Here is a 16,781-nt window from a genome sequence, read left to right on the forward strand (position 1 = left end):
TTTGTCCCAGGCAGAGAGGAAATAGTTTTGGAGAAGATTTTACTCAGACATTCTCGGGCTGGGGCTGAGAGATGTAGTACCTCCTGTTCTCCCTAAGTATTGTCCCACCCTTCCCCTCCCGCACAGAAGGGAGGACCCCCCGGTGAGCATGGTTGGCAGCGACCTCTCTGTCCTGTGTCTCCTTTCCTCTCGACCCGCCCGCACAGGGCTGCTGGCGAGAGCACTAACGCGGGACCGTCCCACGGGAGGGCCACCCGGCACTGCGGCCTTTACCTGCTGTCCTTCCCGTTCTGCAGGGCCATGTACCGGTCCGTGGTCCTCTCACACACGTAGGTATTCCTCCTCGCCATGCTACCGCCGGCATACACGTTGTTCTTTAGGGAGAGGGGAAAGAAAGGCATTTTAAAATTCCAGCTGCAGGTGTGGGAAGGCAAAGAAATAACGGAAGCTGCAGATGACTCTGGAAAAAACAAATGGTCGATTGTGATTGACCAGAATCTTGTATGAGTGGGCTGTATGTCATCTCTCTCTCCCTCTCTCTCTCTCCCTCCCCCCCCCCCCCAGTAGGTTGTAGGAGTAAAAGGCAGAGCACATAAGGTCATTATCTTCTACAGCAGCAGCGAGCAGTTGCTTTGGAAGCAACCAGCAACCTGGGTGCTATTCTCTTCCCTGTAAGCCAGGGGTGAGGACAGGACATGGCAGTGAGTGGAAGAGGCAGCTATGTGGGACTAGGAGCCAGGGATGAGTCCACGTAAACATCAGCAGAAACCAGAACCCCGAGGTGCTGAAGAGGAGGGGCCAGCCAAGGGTAGAATGCTACGGAGAGTAAGGCACATGGTCAAAGGCACGGAGCCACCGAGGGAGGGATGAGCAAGCGCCACTCTGGGAAGATTTCCTCATTTCAGGTTTGCGCCGGGGGGCAGGCCAACCCCGAGAAGCTCGGAGAAAACAGAAGGACTAAGTGACAAGGGCTGGCTCTCCTTACTGTGGGCCAGGCCCTCCTCGCCACGCACAGCACCCCCGCCACGCCCTTGACCCGTGACTGGCACCCAACTGCGCAGGAATAATTTTCCAAAGGGATGAAGGCTCTTCTGTTTGATCCCTACTCCTACAGACAAAAATTTCCCTATTTTTTTTCTATAATCCAGCTTTCACGATTCTTTAAAAATACGCATTAGCTTAAAATGTGTTTAATCACGAGGCCTAGCGAGTTAATAGATATGTATGTCTTCGTACTTCTACATTTTGTCTCTTTCTTCTTTCCTGCTGACTTGCAGACCGCCACAATCTCTCTTCTAGCTCCCACTGCACAGTTTCTTGAGTTTGCTGGTGTAAGTGGATAATGTGAGCTACACTTACAGAGTAATTATGAACGGTCTGCCCTCACAGACGCCTCCTTCGTAAACGTAAAATTAAAGGCACTCATATAATGTTAAGTACATATTGCAGAGGGAAGTTTAACGCACCATTCTGTGGAGAGGTTTGGTGCAATTTAGAGAATGCATATTTTAAATTACGGAATGCATATCGTATTTTGTTTTGTTCTTAAACTGCATTTAGGAGAAGGTCGATCCCTTTGGTGTGTCCTTGAAATGCGTGATTCACTTTAAGATTCTGCAACACTTAAAAAAAAAAAAACCTCTGGACAGAAAGTCCCGACGACGGACAAGCACCGCGAATCGCGGCGGCCAGACCAGGAACTCACGCTTGGAACGGCCGAGGACTTCTTCCTCTCGGGCCCCACGAGGGGGCTGGCGGCCACCTCGCTCTTTGAGCCGACAGTCGTGCTGCCGAGTTTCCGCACGGTCACGTCTCGGTCCCACTCCTCCTTCTGGTCACTCTCCACACTGTTGGCCTGAGACCTCTTGGTATAGGACACGGCGGGGGGGATGGATGGACCAGCTAGCGTTTAAAAAAGAAAAGGGTCTAATTAGCTATAAAACCACGGACATATTTTCAAACAAAAACTCTGTATTAAAAATATCTCTATTTGCATATTTTACACTCTGAAGTCAGCTGGAAGGTGTTTCATTACAAAAAAACTAGGTCAGCCCCTGAGAAAGGGATTCTGGGTGTCACTCGGTGACAGAAGCCCCGGGGGCTGGGGTGACGCGGGCACATTGAGGGGGTGGGCGTATGGCGCTGAGAACACACGGGTGCGCGTGGAATCGGTCTGCGAGTTCGCTTATCTGACTTGCCCCCCACCATGGTCACTAAAACGCCGCTGCTTCTGGTTGGCGGAGATGCTCCTCTGGACCTTCAGGTGAGCGGGGGACTGCAGGCTGCTGTTGTTGAGGTCACTACTGGGCCGCGACCTCTGACTCAAGCTGCCGCTGGATAATGACTCACCGCCTTCGAACTGCAAGGAGAAGAGAGACCAGCAGCGTTTCAAAACACGGCGGTGTTCGGGCAAACGACACGCGCTCCTGACTCTCTAATCTACTCCGAGCTGTACGAGCAGTCGGCAGAACTGAAAAAGGATTACTTTGCACAGAGGAGAACTGCACGTGGGCAAACAGGAAGCGAAGGAAATGGATATAATGGGTTTCCACGAGCACGTGGGGTCCTCTGCTGTCTTGTCCCGATGGCTCTGGGGCCTCAGTTTGGTCGAAACACCCAATGACTGCTGCCAACTGTTGAATGGCTGCTATGTCCCGTGCAAAGCTCTCTCTATGGGTGACGTTGTTTAATCGTTACCGAATAACCTGTGACTTACTCGTCTGCACTTTACAGATGGACAGCTGAGGCTAAGAGAGTCAAGGGACATCTCTGGATTCAAGGTCAAGACAAAATCTAAAGTTTGAACGTGATGCATACACGGGTGTGTGTGCATGTTGTTTTGTTTTCTCCGCCACATTTACAGAACCACATTTGGTTTACTGGTTGTTCTGATGCAGAAATTGCATCTACTTAGAAGGACGCATGGTACGCTGGAGATCAGTACACTGCCCCTCCCTCTGCAACACAAAACTCATCTGTTGCCAGCAAACTCTCTGCCAAATCACTTAACAGGGATCCCAGTGGGTCCCCTGAATTCCTATGCAAAGGTGCAGGTAATACTGATGATGAGGATTAGAACAGATAATAGCTTACGTAGAGCACACAGGAACTGTTCTGAGGACTTCGGAAGTATTAACTCACTTATCCCGCAGTGACCCTACAAGGCAGTAGGTACTGTGGCCAGCCTCATTGAACAGACGGGCCACTGAGGCACAGAGAAAGGAAGTAAATCGCCCGAGTCGCACAGGGAGTGGCTGGTGGGGGCGGGGGCCCGGGCCACTGAGCCTGGCTCCCGAGTTCAGACTCTGACTCCCTGAAGTGCCTCATTAGTTTGCATTCAGCACAGTTCCAGCTTCATTTTAATTCACGCGCGGGACGGACTGAGTATTTGTCAAATCAGTGCTTCCTTTATGTTTAAATTAATAGGAAAATTAAAGATCTCAGGAGTGAAGCCTAAAATCTAAGTAGAAACGGTTCAAAGACTTCAGAAAGAACCATTTGTACCATTTCCCATTTCTTAACATTCCCTCGACTCCGCTCCCCGGACACCACCCGTCCAGCGAGCCCAGCCCCCCTCCTCCACTGTGATGGCAGCGCCTCCCCGGCGGGGCTGTGGAGAGGACTGGACGAGTGAGCGAATCCTCGTGAAGTGCCCACAGCAGTTCCTGGCACGTCACTGAGGAGGACGCCTAAATCTCCGCGTCACTCCCTCCGGACCCCGCTCCCCTCACCCCATCGTCTATGAGACGGCTCCCCTCCACAGGGACCTCCAGTTCAGCCTCCTCAAGCCGAACGGACTTCCCACCTCCCCCCTGAAACCTACTCTCTTGGCAAATACGCCACAGACACCAGTGGCTTGCGCTAGAAACCTCTCATCCCACGTTCCCAGCTGGGGCGCGAGTGCTGTTAATCTGCCTCTGGCACGTCCTGGCCCATTGTTGGTGCCGGTCCCCCAGGAAGCTCCCAGGGCCCCTAGGGCCCTCCCCCGACCACACACGGCACCACACTGCTGGCTGCTCATGTGCCCGTCAGACTGGGGGCTCCCGGGAGCAGACACCTCCCCGCCTTTCCATCCACAGTTGAGCACAGTCTCTGATGCCCAGTGGGCTCCGTATATGTCAGCCGAATGCACTGCTTCACTCTCGGGTACTATCTGGTTATTAATAACTTCATTCTATTCTATAAAATGCTTCCCACAGATGTCAGATTGTCAACAAACCGCCAGTGCTCTGGGCTCCGTTCCTGACTCTCCACTGATGCTGCTGTATCTGCAACCCCAAAGGATCATTTGCTGTTACGGTTCCATCGGCCTTTGCAGACAGGGACTTCCTAACCCTGCCTCACGACAGACCCGGCCCGGCCTTGAGAATGCCACCTGAATGCATCAAAGCCACGTAACACTCCACGAGGTAAAAAACATCACCAGCTTCTGGCTGGGTCCCCACCTGCACCAATCTCTGAAGACATACACTGTGTTCTGAACGCTGTCACTTCCTCTCGGTTCTGTCACTGTCTTTTCGGCACACCCAGAACTACCACGTTGCCTTCGGCAGGGCTGCTGCATTCGGGATGCACAACTCTGGGGGGCGCTATTCTCAAAGCCTAGACTGTGAACGGTGCCTCTTAGAGCTCAGGTGCCAGGCCTGCTTTGGAGTAATAGAGTCTCTTGGTACTCAGCAAAGAAATCAGTGTATGACTGAGCATCTTGAATTTTGAATTCGAATACAGAACGATGTTGGGGTTTTTATGTTATTTCTGATTACGCCCAGGATATATTTGCTAACACTGTATCTTATACTTAGCCATTGCTAGCTCAAGAAATGACTTAGGTAACAAAGCGACAAAGGTGAGAAACTTACTTCGGGTGGTTTTCTACCTAGGAGGATGTAAGTGGCCATCACTTCATCATATTTCTGATTTATTAAGGCGTCATTGATCTCGTCTCGTGCAAACCCCATGGTCACCATGACATCTGCAAATGGAAAGAAATGCACATTTTCTGAAAATGGGTTTTAGTAAACACGTGAACAAAAAAATGGGCCGAGTCTGCCGACATCAGACACGAAAACGAAGTTCTGAAATTTTAAAGTGTAATGTCAGTAGTAAACACTTCTGGATTATCAGCAGATACCGTGTATTCGGATACTGTGGGGTCACGGTTTTTCACGCAGAAATTATCTCCAGCGTGGGCTCGACGTGATGGGGCCTGTTCCATTTCTCGCTGCCCAGCACATTCCTGAGCTGAATTCCTGTGTCCACCCGGAGACTCAGCATCTGTGTGTGTGTGTGTGTGTGTGTGTGTGTGAGTGAGACACACACAAACTCCTCTCTGTCTCTCTCCCTCTCCCCCACACCCCAGCACACCCCCAGCCTCTCACGGAGGGGTTTCTCCCATGTCTTCACCATTTCCGCTTTCTGATCGGGAGGCAGGTTGATGCCTCTCTGGGAGGCTTGGATTCCACAGTTGTTCGGATCAGATTCCTAGCACCCTAGAATGTTCTCCACTCTGCTCCTAAGCTAGGTAGGAGCACGTTTTGAGCTGCTCAAGGCCGTGGACACAGAACGGGGCTGGGCGTGGGAGGATGGACCCTGCTGAGTGGCAGGAAATAGAGAGGAAGAGGCCCTGTTCACTAGGGGCCTCCGCATTTTTGGTCGACAGACACGCTATGTTTGGCTGAGGTTTATCAGTCTGGTCTGTGCTGATACTTCCATCAGTCATTCTTCCTGCTAGAAACTGCTGAAAGGAAAGAATGAGGTTTGTCTACATTGTTTTAGTTTTTATATCACTGTTGCCAACCGTCGGATGAGATTATAATACATGCGAGAATAAACTTAAGGAACTTGAAATGTGCAACGTTTAGTGTACATTCGGGGAAAGAAAAGGTGGTAACTCAAGCATCTGTCAAATAAAAATTGCTTCCCATTTGCATTCTTAAACACTACAGGACCCTCACTTACTGCCCGGGGACCGCGCCTCTCACGACATTTAAATACTTACCTATTCTTTTTGTGTCATTGAAGTCTGGTTCAGGTTCAGAATACGGCTTCAACTCTTCTTCTTCGTGACCGACATTCATCCACCGATCTTTCATTATTTGCTAGGAAATAAATTTTGCATTACGTTTGGCCAACCAGGACGTCCAACCACTTGTTGCAGCTCTATTTTAGCGAGCAGGGACCTAGTCACGGAGGTGTCTTTCGATCACGTCAGGAATGTCTTGCCAGAGTGTGGTTTTGAAAGGCCTCCCAGGTCAGGGGTTCGAGACCAGGGGTGCAGAATCAACGGGGGGGGCTTTCGCTGGGATGTGGGAGACAGACGATGCTGCTCTGAACGAAAGGGGGGCGGTGGCGATGGAAAACAGAATTTTCTATGTATCAACATCAACAAAACCCCGTAACTGGATTCTGGGGGAGGAGAGACAGGGCCAGGGCCAAGAGAAACTGACGGCGAGGCCCAGAGATTCAGGACTCAGCTCACAGTTGTGACAGCGTATGGATTCTCCAAGAGGAGCGCGCGGACGGCGTGAGAACGTGGGGAAGAGAGCCCGGGCGAGAGCCTCAAGGAACACAGCATTCAGGGGCCAGGAACTAAAGGCCCCGACAAAAGTGAGTGGAGGAGGGACATCGGCTCTGCACAGAGCCGTGTGGAAGGTGGCGAGGCGAGAGTTTTTCAGAGAGAAAGGAGTGACCTGTCAACTAAGGCGGTAACTAAAAAAGGAGTCGACTGTGCTCAGCAACACAGACAGCTGGCTTTAGTGAGGGCCGTTTCAGGGGGGCGGTGGCCAGAGGGCAAGGCACGCGGGTGGGTGGTGACGACTGGGGACCATGAGTGCCTGGGTGCAGAGGCTGTCTGAGACACGTGGCCAGCAAGGGGGAGCTAGACGGCGGTTCTGGACGGGGACTGAGGGGCGGACGGGCACCTGTTTTTCAGCGGAGGGTATTTCGGTGTGTGGAAAGGCCGGGGGGGAGGGGTTCGCAGAGTGGGGGCTTGGATGGCACAGAGGGAAGGGCTTTCCTGCAGGGTCACACGTGCCGAATCCAGCGCAGGAATGGACGGGTAAGTCTTGGGCCAGAGACGAGGCCCCTCTCTGTCCACCACGACAAGGGAAACGGGGAGAAGGGGGCCCCGACAGTAGTGTTGAGACTATGTCAGCAGGAAATGAAGAACTTGTGACCATCGGTGTCTATTTTCCCAGTGGATTAAAAGACAAGGGCATCTGCCTGGAATGTCCTTTGTTTCCCATCTAAGTTCTTTTTTTTTTTTTTAAGCTCTCAGGGTCCAGACATGCTCTGGCTCCTTTTGTTACTCTTTCGTGTACTCTGATCTTTGCCGGCAACTCAGTGCAGAGCGTCACTCAGCAAATATTTTGTGTTTACCTGTTAATGATCTACGTCCCCTCTGACCACAAAGCCAAACGAAGAATGCCCTGGGTCTGACTTCTTCCGTACACAGATGCAGCCCCTACATGTACCCAGCGCTTAAACGCTCAGTACACGTCTGCAGACTAGTCGAAGTTCACGTCTGGTCCTTCCTCTGGGCTCCCCTGGAGCTCTGCTTACACCCCATTGTTCCTGTTATCACAGTTCTCCTTTCATCACAGGCCCCTCTCCTTAACTACATACAGTTAACATCCCGGGGGATAAAGACTGTGCCTCGTGCTAGCTTTCTCAGAACAATGCTCGTTGCTTCTGAACCGGGCGCTGCTTTAAAATAAGGCTTTGGGTAAAATGCAGAGATTGGTGACATATGACAGCCGAGGAGGCAGGTAAAACGTCCAGGGGACAGACAGCAGAGGACTGAACTGGACATGAGGAAGCGGAAGGAAGAAGGACCGTAGAGGTATAATCTGAACTCCCTGATGACAACACTCATTTAAGGAATGAGGGACCGGATGGAATCCAGGAGGGTTGTGAGGCTTCTAACTCTGGCACCTGGCAGAACTGGGTATCCATGAATTAAGCAAGAAATGTAGTGGCAATACCAGATGCAAGAGGTGGAAGATAAACAATTACAAGCCAATTTAAGATAATCTGGCCCTGGCTGGCGTAGCTCAGTGGATTGAGTGCAGGCTGTGAACCAAAGTGTCACAGGTTCGATTCCCAGTCAGGGTACATGCCTGGGTTGCAGGCCATGACCCCCAGCAACCGCACATTGATGTTTCTCTCTCTCTCTCTTCCTCCCTTCCCTCTCTAAAAATAAATAAATAAAATCTTAAAAAAAGATAATCTGAATTTTCTAATATTTCTCAATTAAACTGTGTTTACTTGGTGCTCATTTCATAACTATTATGTATGTGTCCACATCAAGGAAAAACCCCATGCCTATCTAAAATTCTTCTGTGGGAACCACAGAGTTAACATTCAAGGCCAAGGGAGCAGTGTCCCCAGGCAAAGCAGGTACTGTGTGATGGTGGAGGGCACTCGTGTGACCTGGGCTGGGAGGCTGTGGGCAGGGTCGGCATCGCTGGGTCAAAAACCACACAGGACCCGCTGACTGACCTAATCCACTTCCGATTTCATCTGAGATCCCATAACAAGAAACAACGAAGTCAAACGAGATTCTAAACTTAACAAAAGAAAGCTTACTCCAGCCACCACTGCCAATGAACATGAATTACTACTTCCTGGGAAATTCTGACAAAATGATTGGTTCAGACGAAATGATAAGGAATTCAACAAACTAACAGTGGAAATCCACAACTTCCACTTTGGTGCACATAAAAAAAAATGATGGGCTTTAGGTTGGCCAGATGGAAAGAATTTATCTTATCTTAGATGGTTTCAACCTTTGTAAATGACATCATATATTTCTGAGTGTGTACTTAGAAATCCTGGCATTTTTAAAAAAGGCTATTATTATTGGCAGGATCATTGACAGTACTGTCACTGGTACTGGCCAAACATAAACAAATTGCTGAAGATGATCTGAGCTGAACTAAGAAAAGGTATTTTTCAGGAGAACCAAAGATGACAGAGAAAGAGCAAAAAGTAGGAGCTTGACTTTAGCTCAAATTCTGCATTATTTTAAAGGTAACACAGTCCATCCTGGTCAAGAACTGGACATAAAAGAAAAAAATATATGTATAGTTTTTCTCGTGTGTGTATATATATGGAATAGCACAAAAGTTTTGCAGAATCTAATAAAAACATCTAGATACATCAATATTTACATAAATAGGAAATAAAAACTTAGTGCACAACATAAAAACACAAATCCTTTAAAAATCACGTGACACCATCCCTCCCATTACCAGTGCAATTAGGAAGAGCTGGCAACATTCATACACACAGCCTAAAAAATTATATAACAGTGTAAGATCTAGAAACAGCTATATAGGTCATGCAGACAATGAAATTAATTTCATTAATTCTATTTTCATGGAGGTAGTTCATTTATAAGGCTTTAAGAAATACTTCAGTAATGTTTGCAGTCATATCTAGAAGCAACAGGAAGGTGTTATATAAGTTAAAATAATTAGTTTAGTAAGGAAATGAGTAGCCACCCAAAATTGTCTAAATGAAATTTCGATGTCAGTAAATTATATACTGAAGAAAGACTAGCATTTAATAAATAACTCAGGATACACAAGTAACACCAAAAAGAAATACATAAAGTTTCATTTTTTAAAAAATATGGGAAAGAATGGGAGATATTTCATATTAAAATGTACAGAGCTACTACACATCTACAAGGCTGATTAATCAGACCTGTTTAGACAAGCAGGAAGAATAGTTGATTTAGTCATTAAAAATACCGAGCATGATCTTTAATGAAATAAATGAAAGCTAAAGCAATTATGGCAAACTCTAGCATTACCACAAAGGCACCAAACAGTAGAAACTATGACAGCCAATGCTGCATCAAGCTGTGGAGAACAGGCACCTCAGATGCCCAGGTCACACAGGATCTTTGGGTACCGACAGATGAGAACTACTAGATTGTTAGTACCCTTTGACCCTATAATTACATTCTAGAGAATTCATCTAAGTGTATATCCCGAAGGGAAATTAGTATATCACATTATTTTTAGCAAAAACCATGAAAACAACTCAAATGTGCAAAAGCAGGGAATAGTTAAATAAAATACGATGCACGATCCAAGGACGACAATGTCGCAGTTGACAAGGAAGGAGCTCACTCTTAGGATAAGGCAAAAACTAGGTACCTAAAGCTTTTGAGTTAAAAAGGAAAAAAAAAGACCCTGGCTGGCATAGCTCAGTGGATTGAGCTCGGGCTGAGAACCAAAGTGTCGCAGGTTCGATTCCCAGCCAGGTCACATGCCTGGGTTGCAGACCAGGTCCCCAGCAACCGCACATTGATGACTCTCTCTCTCTCTCTCTCTCTCTCTCTCTCCCTCTCCCTCTCTCCCCCCCATTCCCTCTCTAAAAATAAGTAAATAAAATATTTAAAAAAAGAAGAAAAGAACAAAAAGAGACTGCAGCACGACCAGCAAAGAGTACAACTCTATAAAAATGTATGTTTACGCACTGAAATTAGTGTTTTGAAAACAGCAGCTTTTTATAGTTTATGGGGTTCTTTTGGTTGTAAAATTGATCGTAAAATTGATCATAAAATTGGTATGAAAAAAGTAAAAGTGAAGACTAATTTAATTTTTGACATCACTGTCATTTCAAGTTGCTTAAGGTTTGGTGTCAGAAATCTTTTTTTTGAAGTGTCAGGTTTCTCTGGAAAGTCATTTCTGGGAGCCCTGAAGCATACCAGGCTTCGTCAGGTGATTTCTGCAATATTATCATATTTCCAACGCGGACTCCTGGTTCTGTGGCTGAAAAACTTAGTTTTGATAAACTGGAGCAGGTTCCAGACCATATTCAAATGCATCATGTTGAGTTTCTGATGATCAAATGTTTTCAGAATAATGACTCACCTTTTGAATTCAACTCAGAGAATTCTAATACTTCAATACTTTGAATTTTAATGCTAAGAAGAAAAGATTTAATATTTGGCTACTGTAAACTAATCATGTTTAAAACACTAAGTGCACCTTACATCTTCTCAACTGTCCATATATATCAAATATATATGTCTATATATATATCAAATATATATGTGTCTCTCTCTATATATATCAAATATATATATTTGTGACATCTATTCTACCAAATAATTTTTGTGTGATCTTTTGCTTGGCTAATGCGCTGGGCTGATGCGTCAACTCTGGGCATTTTATTAAGTGACATTCAGGTAAACGAGGCCCCTATGACAAAAGTGAGTCATAAAGCGAGATTAGGAGGGACTTATGCCCCCACACAATTTTAGAACTGATATGTGAGCCTCAACCGTTTTCACTGGTTAACTATTTCCCATAATTTTCTACGAATACTGGTTGCAAGTAAGTTTACAAAGGCAGTATGTGGAAGTAGCTTTTCCACTGCACACATTTCTCTATTAAAACATTAACATATTCTTTTACCCCAAAGGAAAAAAACACCATAGGAAGGAACTCATTACATTTAAACAAATAAGTCAGTAAAAAATATCTAACAGTTGATTATAACTAATCAATGATTAGTTTAGTAAGAAAATAAGTTCATCTAATAATTGAAAGTCAATCTAATAATTGAATAGATATAATCAATTGTCAGTTGAAGCTATAATCTAATAACTGATATCTAATAACCGATACAACGCATTTAAAATAATCTCACAATGGGGGTCACCATCCTTTAACTTCCATCAAGACGTACTGTATCTTGTAGTGAAACATGCTTACGAAGATGAAACCACAAAGCCCAAACTGATCTGTGAGCTCTGTACCCAGGGATGGCTCTCTGCAAGGCACGGAGTCTGTGCCAGAAAGCCCGACTGCTACTCTAAAAAGGCACGGTTTACAAGAGGTTAATTGTTTGAGTGTTCTACCTTATCTGCTAAGGCGAATAAACGAAGACAGAAACGTCCCAGTGAACAATACCTGCTGACATGAACTCGTCCAGGTAAAACACCACTCTTTAAGAAGCCGGGCAAAATAGTTCAGAAATAAGTTGTTCTAAAAAAACTTTTTTAAATAAAAAAAGAAATAAGTTGTTCTAATTGCAGCATCAGAAGGTACAAAGGTGAGACGTTTCGGTTATGAATCTCTGATGTTCTCCCGCTATGTAAGTATATATATATAAATATACTTAGTATATTTATAATATCATCTGTCACTATAAATAACCTCACAGATGGCACGCAAGTAGGTAACACACCAGTCTGTTAAGAAACGAAATACCTGTTTCCAATGTTCTACTTAAATATTTGTCAATTGTCTGTACTGATGCTGAGGTTTCTACATAAAACATCAGATACCAGTTTCAGATGCAGCCATGAAGGATTTACTGGATTCGAATTTTCACCGCCTTCTTTTTTCTCCAGAACATTTGTACGTACTAAACGCACGGTTTCTGTATCGGATCGAGCAACCTGGGACAAGGCTGGGTTTCCCTCCTTCTCCAACTAAAACGCCACCTTCTCCCGGTTTCTGCCGTTTTAATTTCCTACATCATTTCCAGACAAAGAAGAAACAACAGTCTTTACAGACACCCACTGTGATAACTCAAACAGTGAAAGAATCACGTTACTTTCCTAGCGCAAAACAAAAGACAAATGAGATGATTTGGCAATTTTCTTTAAAAAAAAACACACACACAGGAAAGAAATTATTTTTAAATGCTCTTCAGTTCCCAGACTACTTCGACTGTTCAACAGAAATCTGGAGCACCCCAAAGCGGACTTACTTCCAAGCTGCCTCTTTTAATGGGATTCAGCACGAGCAACTTCTTCAGGAGGTTCTCACAGTCGGTGGACATGTAGAAGGGAATGCGGTATTTCCCTCGCAAGACTCGCTCCCGCAGTTCCTGCAAAGAGCAGCAGCAGAAAAGCCCGGGTCACCGGCTGCCACGGAAAACGCGCGTGGGCGGGGAAGGACGCACGACTGACTCTCGGGCCCCGCGGGTACCTTTAGGTTCTGGCCATCGAAAGGCAAGGAGCCACTGACTAACGTGTAGAGGATGACGCCGAGACTCCACACGTCCACCTCGGGCCCGTCGTACTTCTTCCCTTGGAAGAGCTCGGGGGCGGCGTAGGGGGGGCTTCCGCAGAACGTGTCCAATTTGTTCCCGACTGTAAATTCGTTACTAAAACCAAAGTCAGCAATTTTAATATTCATGTCAGCATCAAGGAGAAGGTTTTCAGCCTAAGAGGAAAATAATAAAAAGGACAATGTAAAGAGCCTACATCGCACCAAGTCTCCGTTACACCTGTTTCCGACCCCAAACACCTCTCTTCTGCCTCTCGTTGGTCAATGGGACAGCTGGTCCATGGGACCAGCAGGGTAGGTCCATCTATCTGGTCAGAGCTGCATCAGCAGAGGGCTGATGTGAGCACTAACTACACAGGGACAGCTCTCGTTTTTATGTGCATCTGCAACTGCTTAAGAAAGGCTATTTCAAACCCACTTGTTCTTCAAGGTAAGTGACATCCTGGTACTGTAATTTTAATATGTTCTTAGCCGGAAGAACATCGGTCAATGTGACACAAATCCGTTTTGGGCTTAAAGCAACAACGTTTACCCAACAGAGCCCTATTTTAATAGAGGATCATTGGTTAATGCAAAACGAATACCTACAATAACTGCCTGTCGGGGCTTCTGGGGCTACTGAGTTCAGTCCTTTGTCCTCTCCCACAGAATGCTGCCTCAACCAAGTTCTGTGCTTTCGCTAAAGCAACGCGATACAATACAGGCTCCATTAGATCTTGTCTGTTGAAGCTTCCTTTTGCTGGTTTGAAACCAGAGTCTCCCCTGGAGGTCTATGCTGGGAGAAAGCAGTGGTTCGCCACTCCCACCCTCCACGTTCTGAGATCCTAGTTTTCCAAAATCCGAAATCAGAATCACTCCAAGGAAAAGCCTGAAATGAGCCCTTGGTAAATGCAAGTGATTCCAGAAAGTCATTTGCTTTTGAACTTTTTTTTAAAAAAAAAATCAAGCTCTTTTACAACGGATAAGCTAAGAAAGTTGTAGGTTACTTTGTAGCTGTGTTTTATCAGGTTCCAAAAAGGAGTAATATTTGACTAGCATTAAAAGGCCACTGTGGATTGTGAGATGATACCTGTTAGCCACATGCCTGATAAAGGGTTAACATGCAAAATCCTGGGTGGAGAAAAAGTGGGTTTACGTTGTTCATATGGAAAATCATACAGCAATCAATAAACAATAACGTAAGACTAAATAAACTCTGTGTTTTGCATACTCACAATGGTAAACCTACTTTTGCCCATGCTATAGATAAAGAATTCATAGAGCTCAATAGGAAAAAGCAAAACAAAACAAAAAATAACTCAAAAAATGGTCAAAGCACCTCAACAGACATTTTTACAAAGCATATATACATGGCCAACAGGTACAGGATAAGGTGCTCAGCACCCCTCGTCGGCAGGGAAACTCGAGTCAGAAATCACAACGAGACAGCACACGCCTGTCAGGATGGCTATAGCATCGGAAGTGTACGTGCGGTGGAGGATGCAGAGGAAAGGGAATCCTTGTACACCGTTGATGGAAATGTGAATCGGCACAGACATTATGGAGAACTGTATGGACGTCCTCGAAAAACTAAAACTAGAACTATGTGATCTGGCAGTCCCTCCTTGTGATACATGCCCCATGGAAACGAAATCGGTGCCTCAGAGAGGGGTCTCTGCTCCGATGTGCATTGCCACAAGTGTTTCTGATTATACATTTGTTACATCCAAGTACCTAGCTTGATACTAATCAGATACATTTGAGGTTCATAAAAAATGTGTAACATTTTCCCTTATTTCTTTGAGCTTTAATGTACAGAATGAGAATTGGCTCTTAAATCAGACCAACCTGGATTTGTGCCCAGACCTTGTTTCTCACTGAATAGGACTTTAGGCATTCTCAGTTTCAGACAAAGTTCCACATTTATCTATTACAATGAGCTTATTAGTGGTGAATCAAATCCTCTCGCCTTGAATGCTAGATAATTACTCATATATTTTCATTTTCTCAGTGAGAATACTGCCTTTCCTAAAATTGCTGTGAAGAGTAAATAAAAACTAATTTTCTTGTATAGTGCCTGGCACAATTAGGCAACCAAAGACGGCTCTAATGTTATAAACTATCAGTTAAGAATTTACAATTTTCTGTTATAAAATCGGTGGCTTACCTTAAGATCACGGTGGACAATGCACTTTTGATGGCAATACTGCACAGCAGATACAATCTGAAATAAATATTTGGGCGAAAGATTAAATGTTATTTCCGGGTTTAAAAAAAAGCACAATATTCCCCAATTATCACCCCCAATTTAGATAAATTGGTAACTTGAAGTTTAAAGTGACATTTAATAATTTCACTGTTCCCTTACTTCAGAAAATTACACATACCAAAGTCAAAGTGATGAAACTCACTCTTAAATGTAGAAAATATAGAAAAGTAGTATGCACTTGAAAAAAATATACTAAAATATTTTTTGTCAGAGTTGTGAAGATTTTTATGGGTGGTTATATTTCTCTGGTTATATTTTACATGATCAAATGTGTACAATTTGTAGCTTTGGTTAAATAGTTTGTTTATTCCAGTGTTGGAATAAGAACTTTGGTGAACATAAATCAGTATTCCAAAATAGTTGGTTCCAGTTCAAAGAGCAGAGCTCTATTTTAGGAATTATGTCCAATGTGTTCAACACATGTTTCTTCAGTGAGGCCAATGGACTAAGAGCTTATCAGTGGGGTATTTTAGCAATATCCTTTGTGTGTTCAAATATGAAAAGGTGTGGGGGAAACTTGTGCCTTCACAATAGATGCAATTATCAAAAGAAAAGAATAAAAAATAAAATTTCATTTTAAGCCTGTCACTAAGTCAGGCAGGCAAATCCGTCACTAGATTTTGTATGCAGCTGTAATTTTCAACCATTACTTCAGGCTCGTTGGGTACAAGGTCTAAACTGGGAAAAACCCAACAGGTTAAGAGCCAAAGATACAAATGAGAACTAGGATGTAGCAATTCTTTCCTAATAATGTACTACAGTGAACACAGAATTGGAAAGATTCTTGCAGCAATCAAGTAAGAGCTATTTTGTACAAATACTTATGTCTCATGTCTAGGAGGACAACCATTTTAATGCACAACAGAACATTCAATTCTGTGGATTCAGTTACAAGCAAAGACAGTTGGAATATCGAATATTGGTTAGGTGTTGACAAACGGAGAGAGTAATGAGGTTTCTAAAATTCTAACGATGACATGAGGTATGGCCATGTTACCAGGAGTATGGGTTAAAACAAAACTTCTGGGTACTAAGAGGTGAAACAGACAGGTTGGTGCCCTAAAATCATCCTGATGTATATTAAAATGGTTCAAAGACAAAGGAGATATGGATTCAAAACAAAATCAACACACGATGAGTAATAGGTAATTTGATCACATTTATTTTGAGTCAACAGTCCGTTTATTGAGTACCTGCTATGTGCAAGAAAATGTGCTAGGGCGAACACCAAAATTAGCACTACGTGGACCCGGCCCCTAAGGAGCTGGCGGTCTGATTAGGAGGAGAAGACCTGTGCACGAGGAACCACAACGCACGGCAGGGCCATAGAAGCAGAAGTACAAAGAAGTGAGGGTAATCCAAAAGACTCCCTAATCGATTCAGTGTGCAACGCTTCCTGGAGTTGGTGATACCCGAGCTAGGCCATCCTTGAAGGACAGTGATATTTCAGTGTGTGGAGGTTTGGTGATGGGGTGGAGGCAGGGGAGAGGGCGAAA

The 16,781-nt window shown here is 44.9% G+C and overlaps 1 protein-coding gene across 6 annotated transcripts in view; it reads right to left on the reverse strand.

Annotated features, from left to right (window-relative positions):
• The window catches only part of MARK1 (microtubule affinity regulating kinase 1), a 71,960-nt gene that overhangs the window by 13,087 nt on the left and 42,092 nt on the right, over positions 1-16,781 (reverse strand). For 2 of the 6 annotated variants that reach the window (XM_045816868.1, XM_045816859.1), the window contains exons 7-14: positions 15,184-15,240; positions 12,957-13,193; positions 12,736-12,855; positions 5,999-6,098; positions 4,860-4,972; positions 2,206-2,359; positions 1,706-1,902; positions 274-374 (exon numbers count right to left, since the gene is read on the reverse strand). In XM_045816868.1, coding sequence (XP_045672824.1) covers positions 274-374; positions 1,706-1,902; positions 2,206-2,359; positions 4,860-4,972; positions 5,999-6,098; positions 12,736-12,855; positions 12,957-13,193; positions 15,184-15,240 — 1,079 coding nt within the window. Of the gene's footprint in view, positions 1-273; positions 375-1,705; positions 1,903-2,205; positions 2,360-4,859; positions 4,973-5,998; positions 6,099-12,735; positions 12,856-12,956; positions 13,194-15,183; positions 15,241-16,781 lie in introns of those variants that run through there. The other 4 variants (XM_045816896.1, XM_045816882.1, XM_045816876.1 and 1 more) reach the window with 3 other exon arrangements.

The sequence above is a fragment of the Phyllostomus hastatus genome, unplaced genomic scaffold, assembly GCF_019186645.2.
Source record: "Phyllostomus hastatus isolate PE091 unplaced genomic scaffold, TTU_PhHast_1.1 phas_contig_148, whole genome shotgun sequence".
NCBI lineage: Eukaryota > Metazoa > Chordata > Mammalia > Chiroptera > Phyllostomidae > Phyllostomus > Phyllostomus hastatus.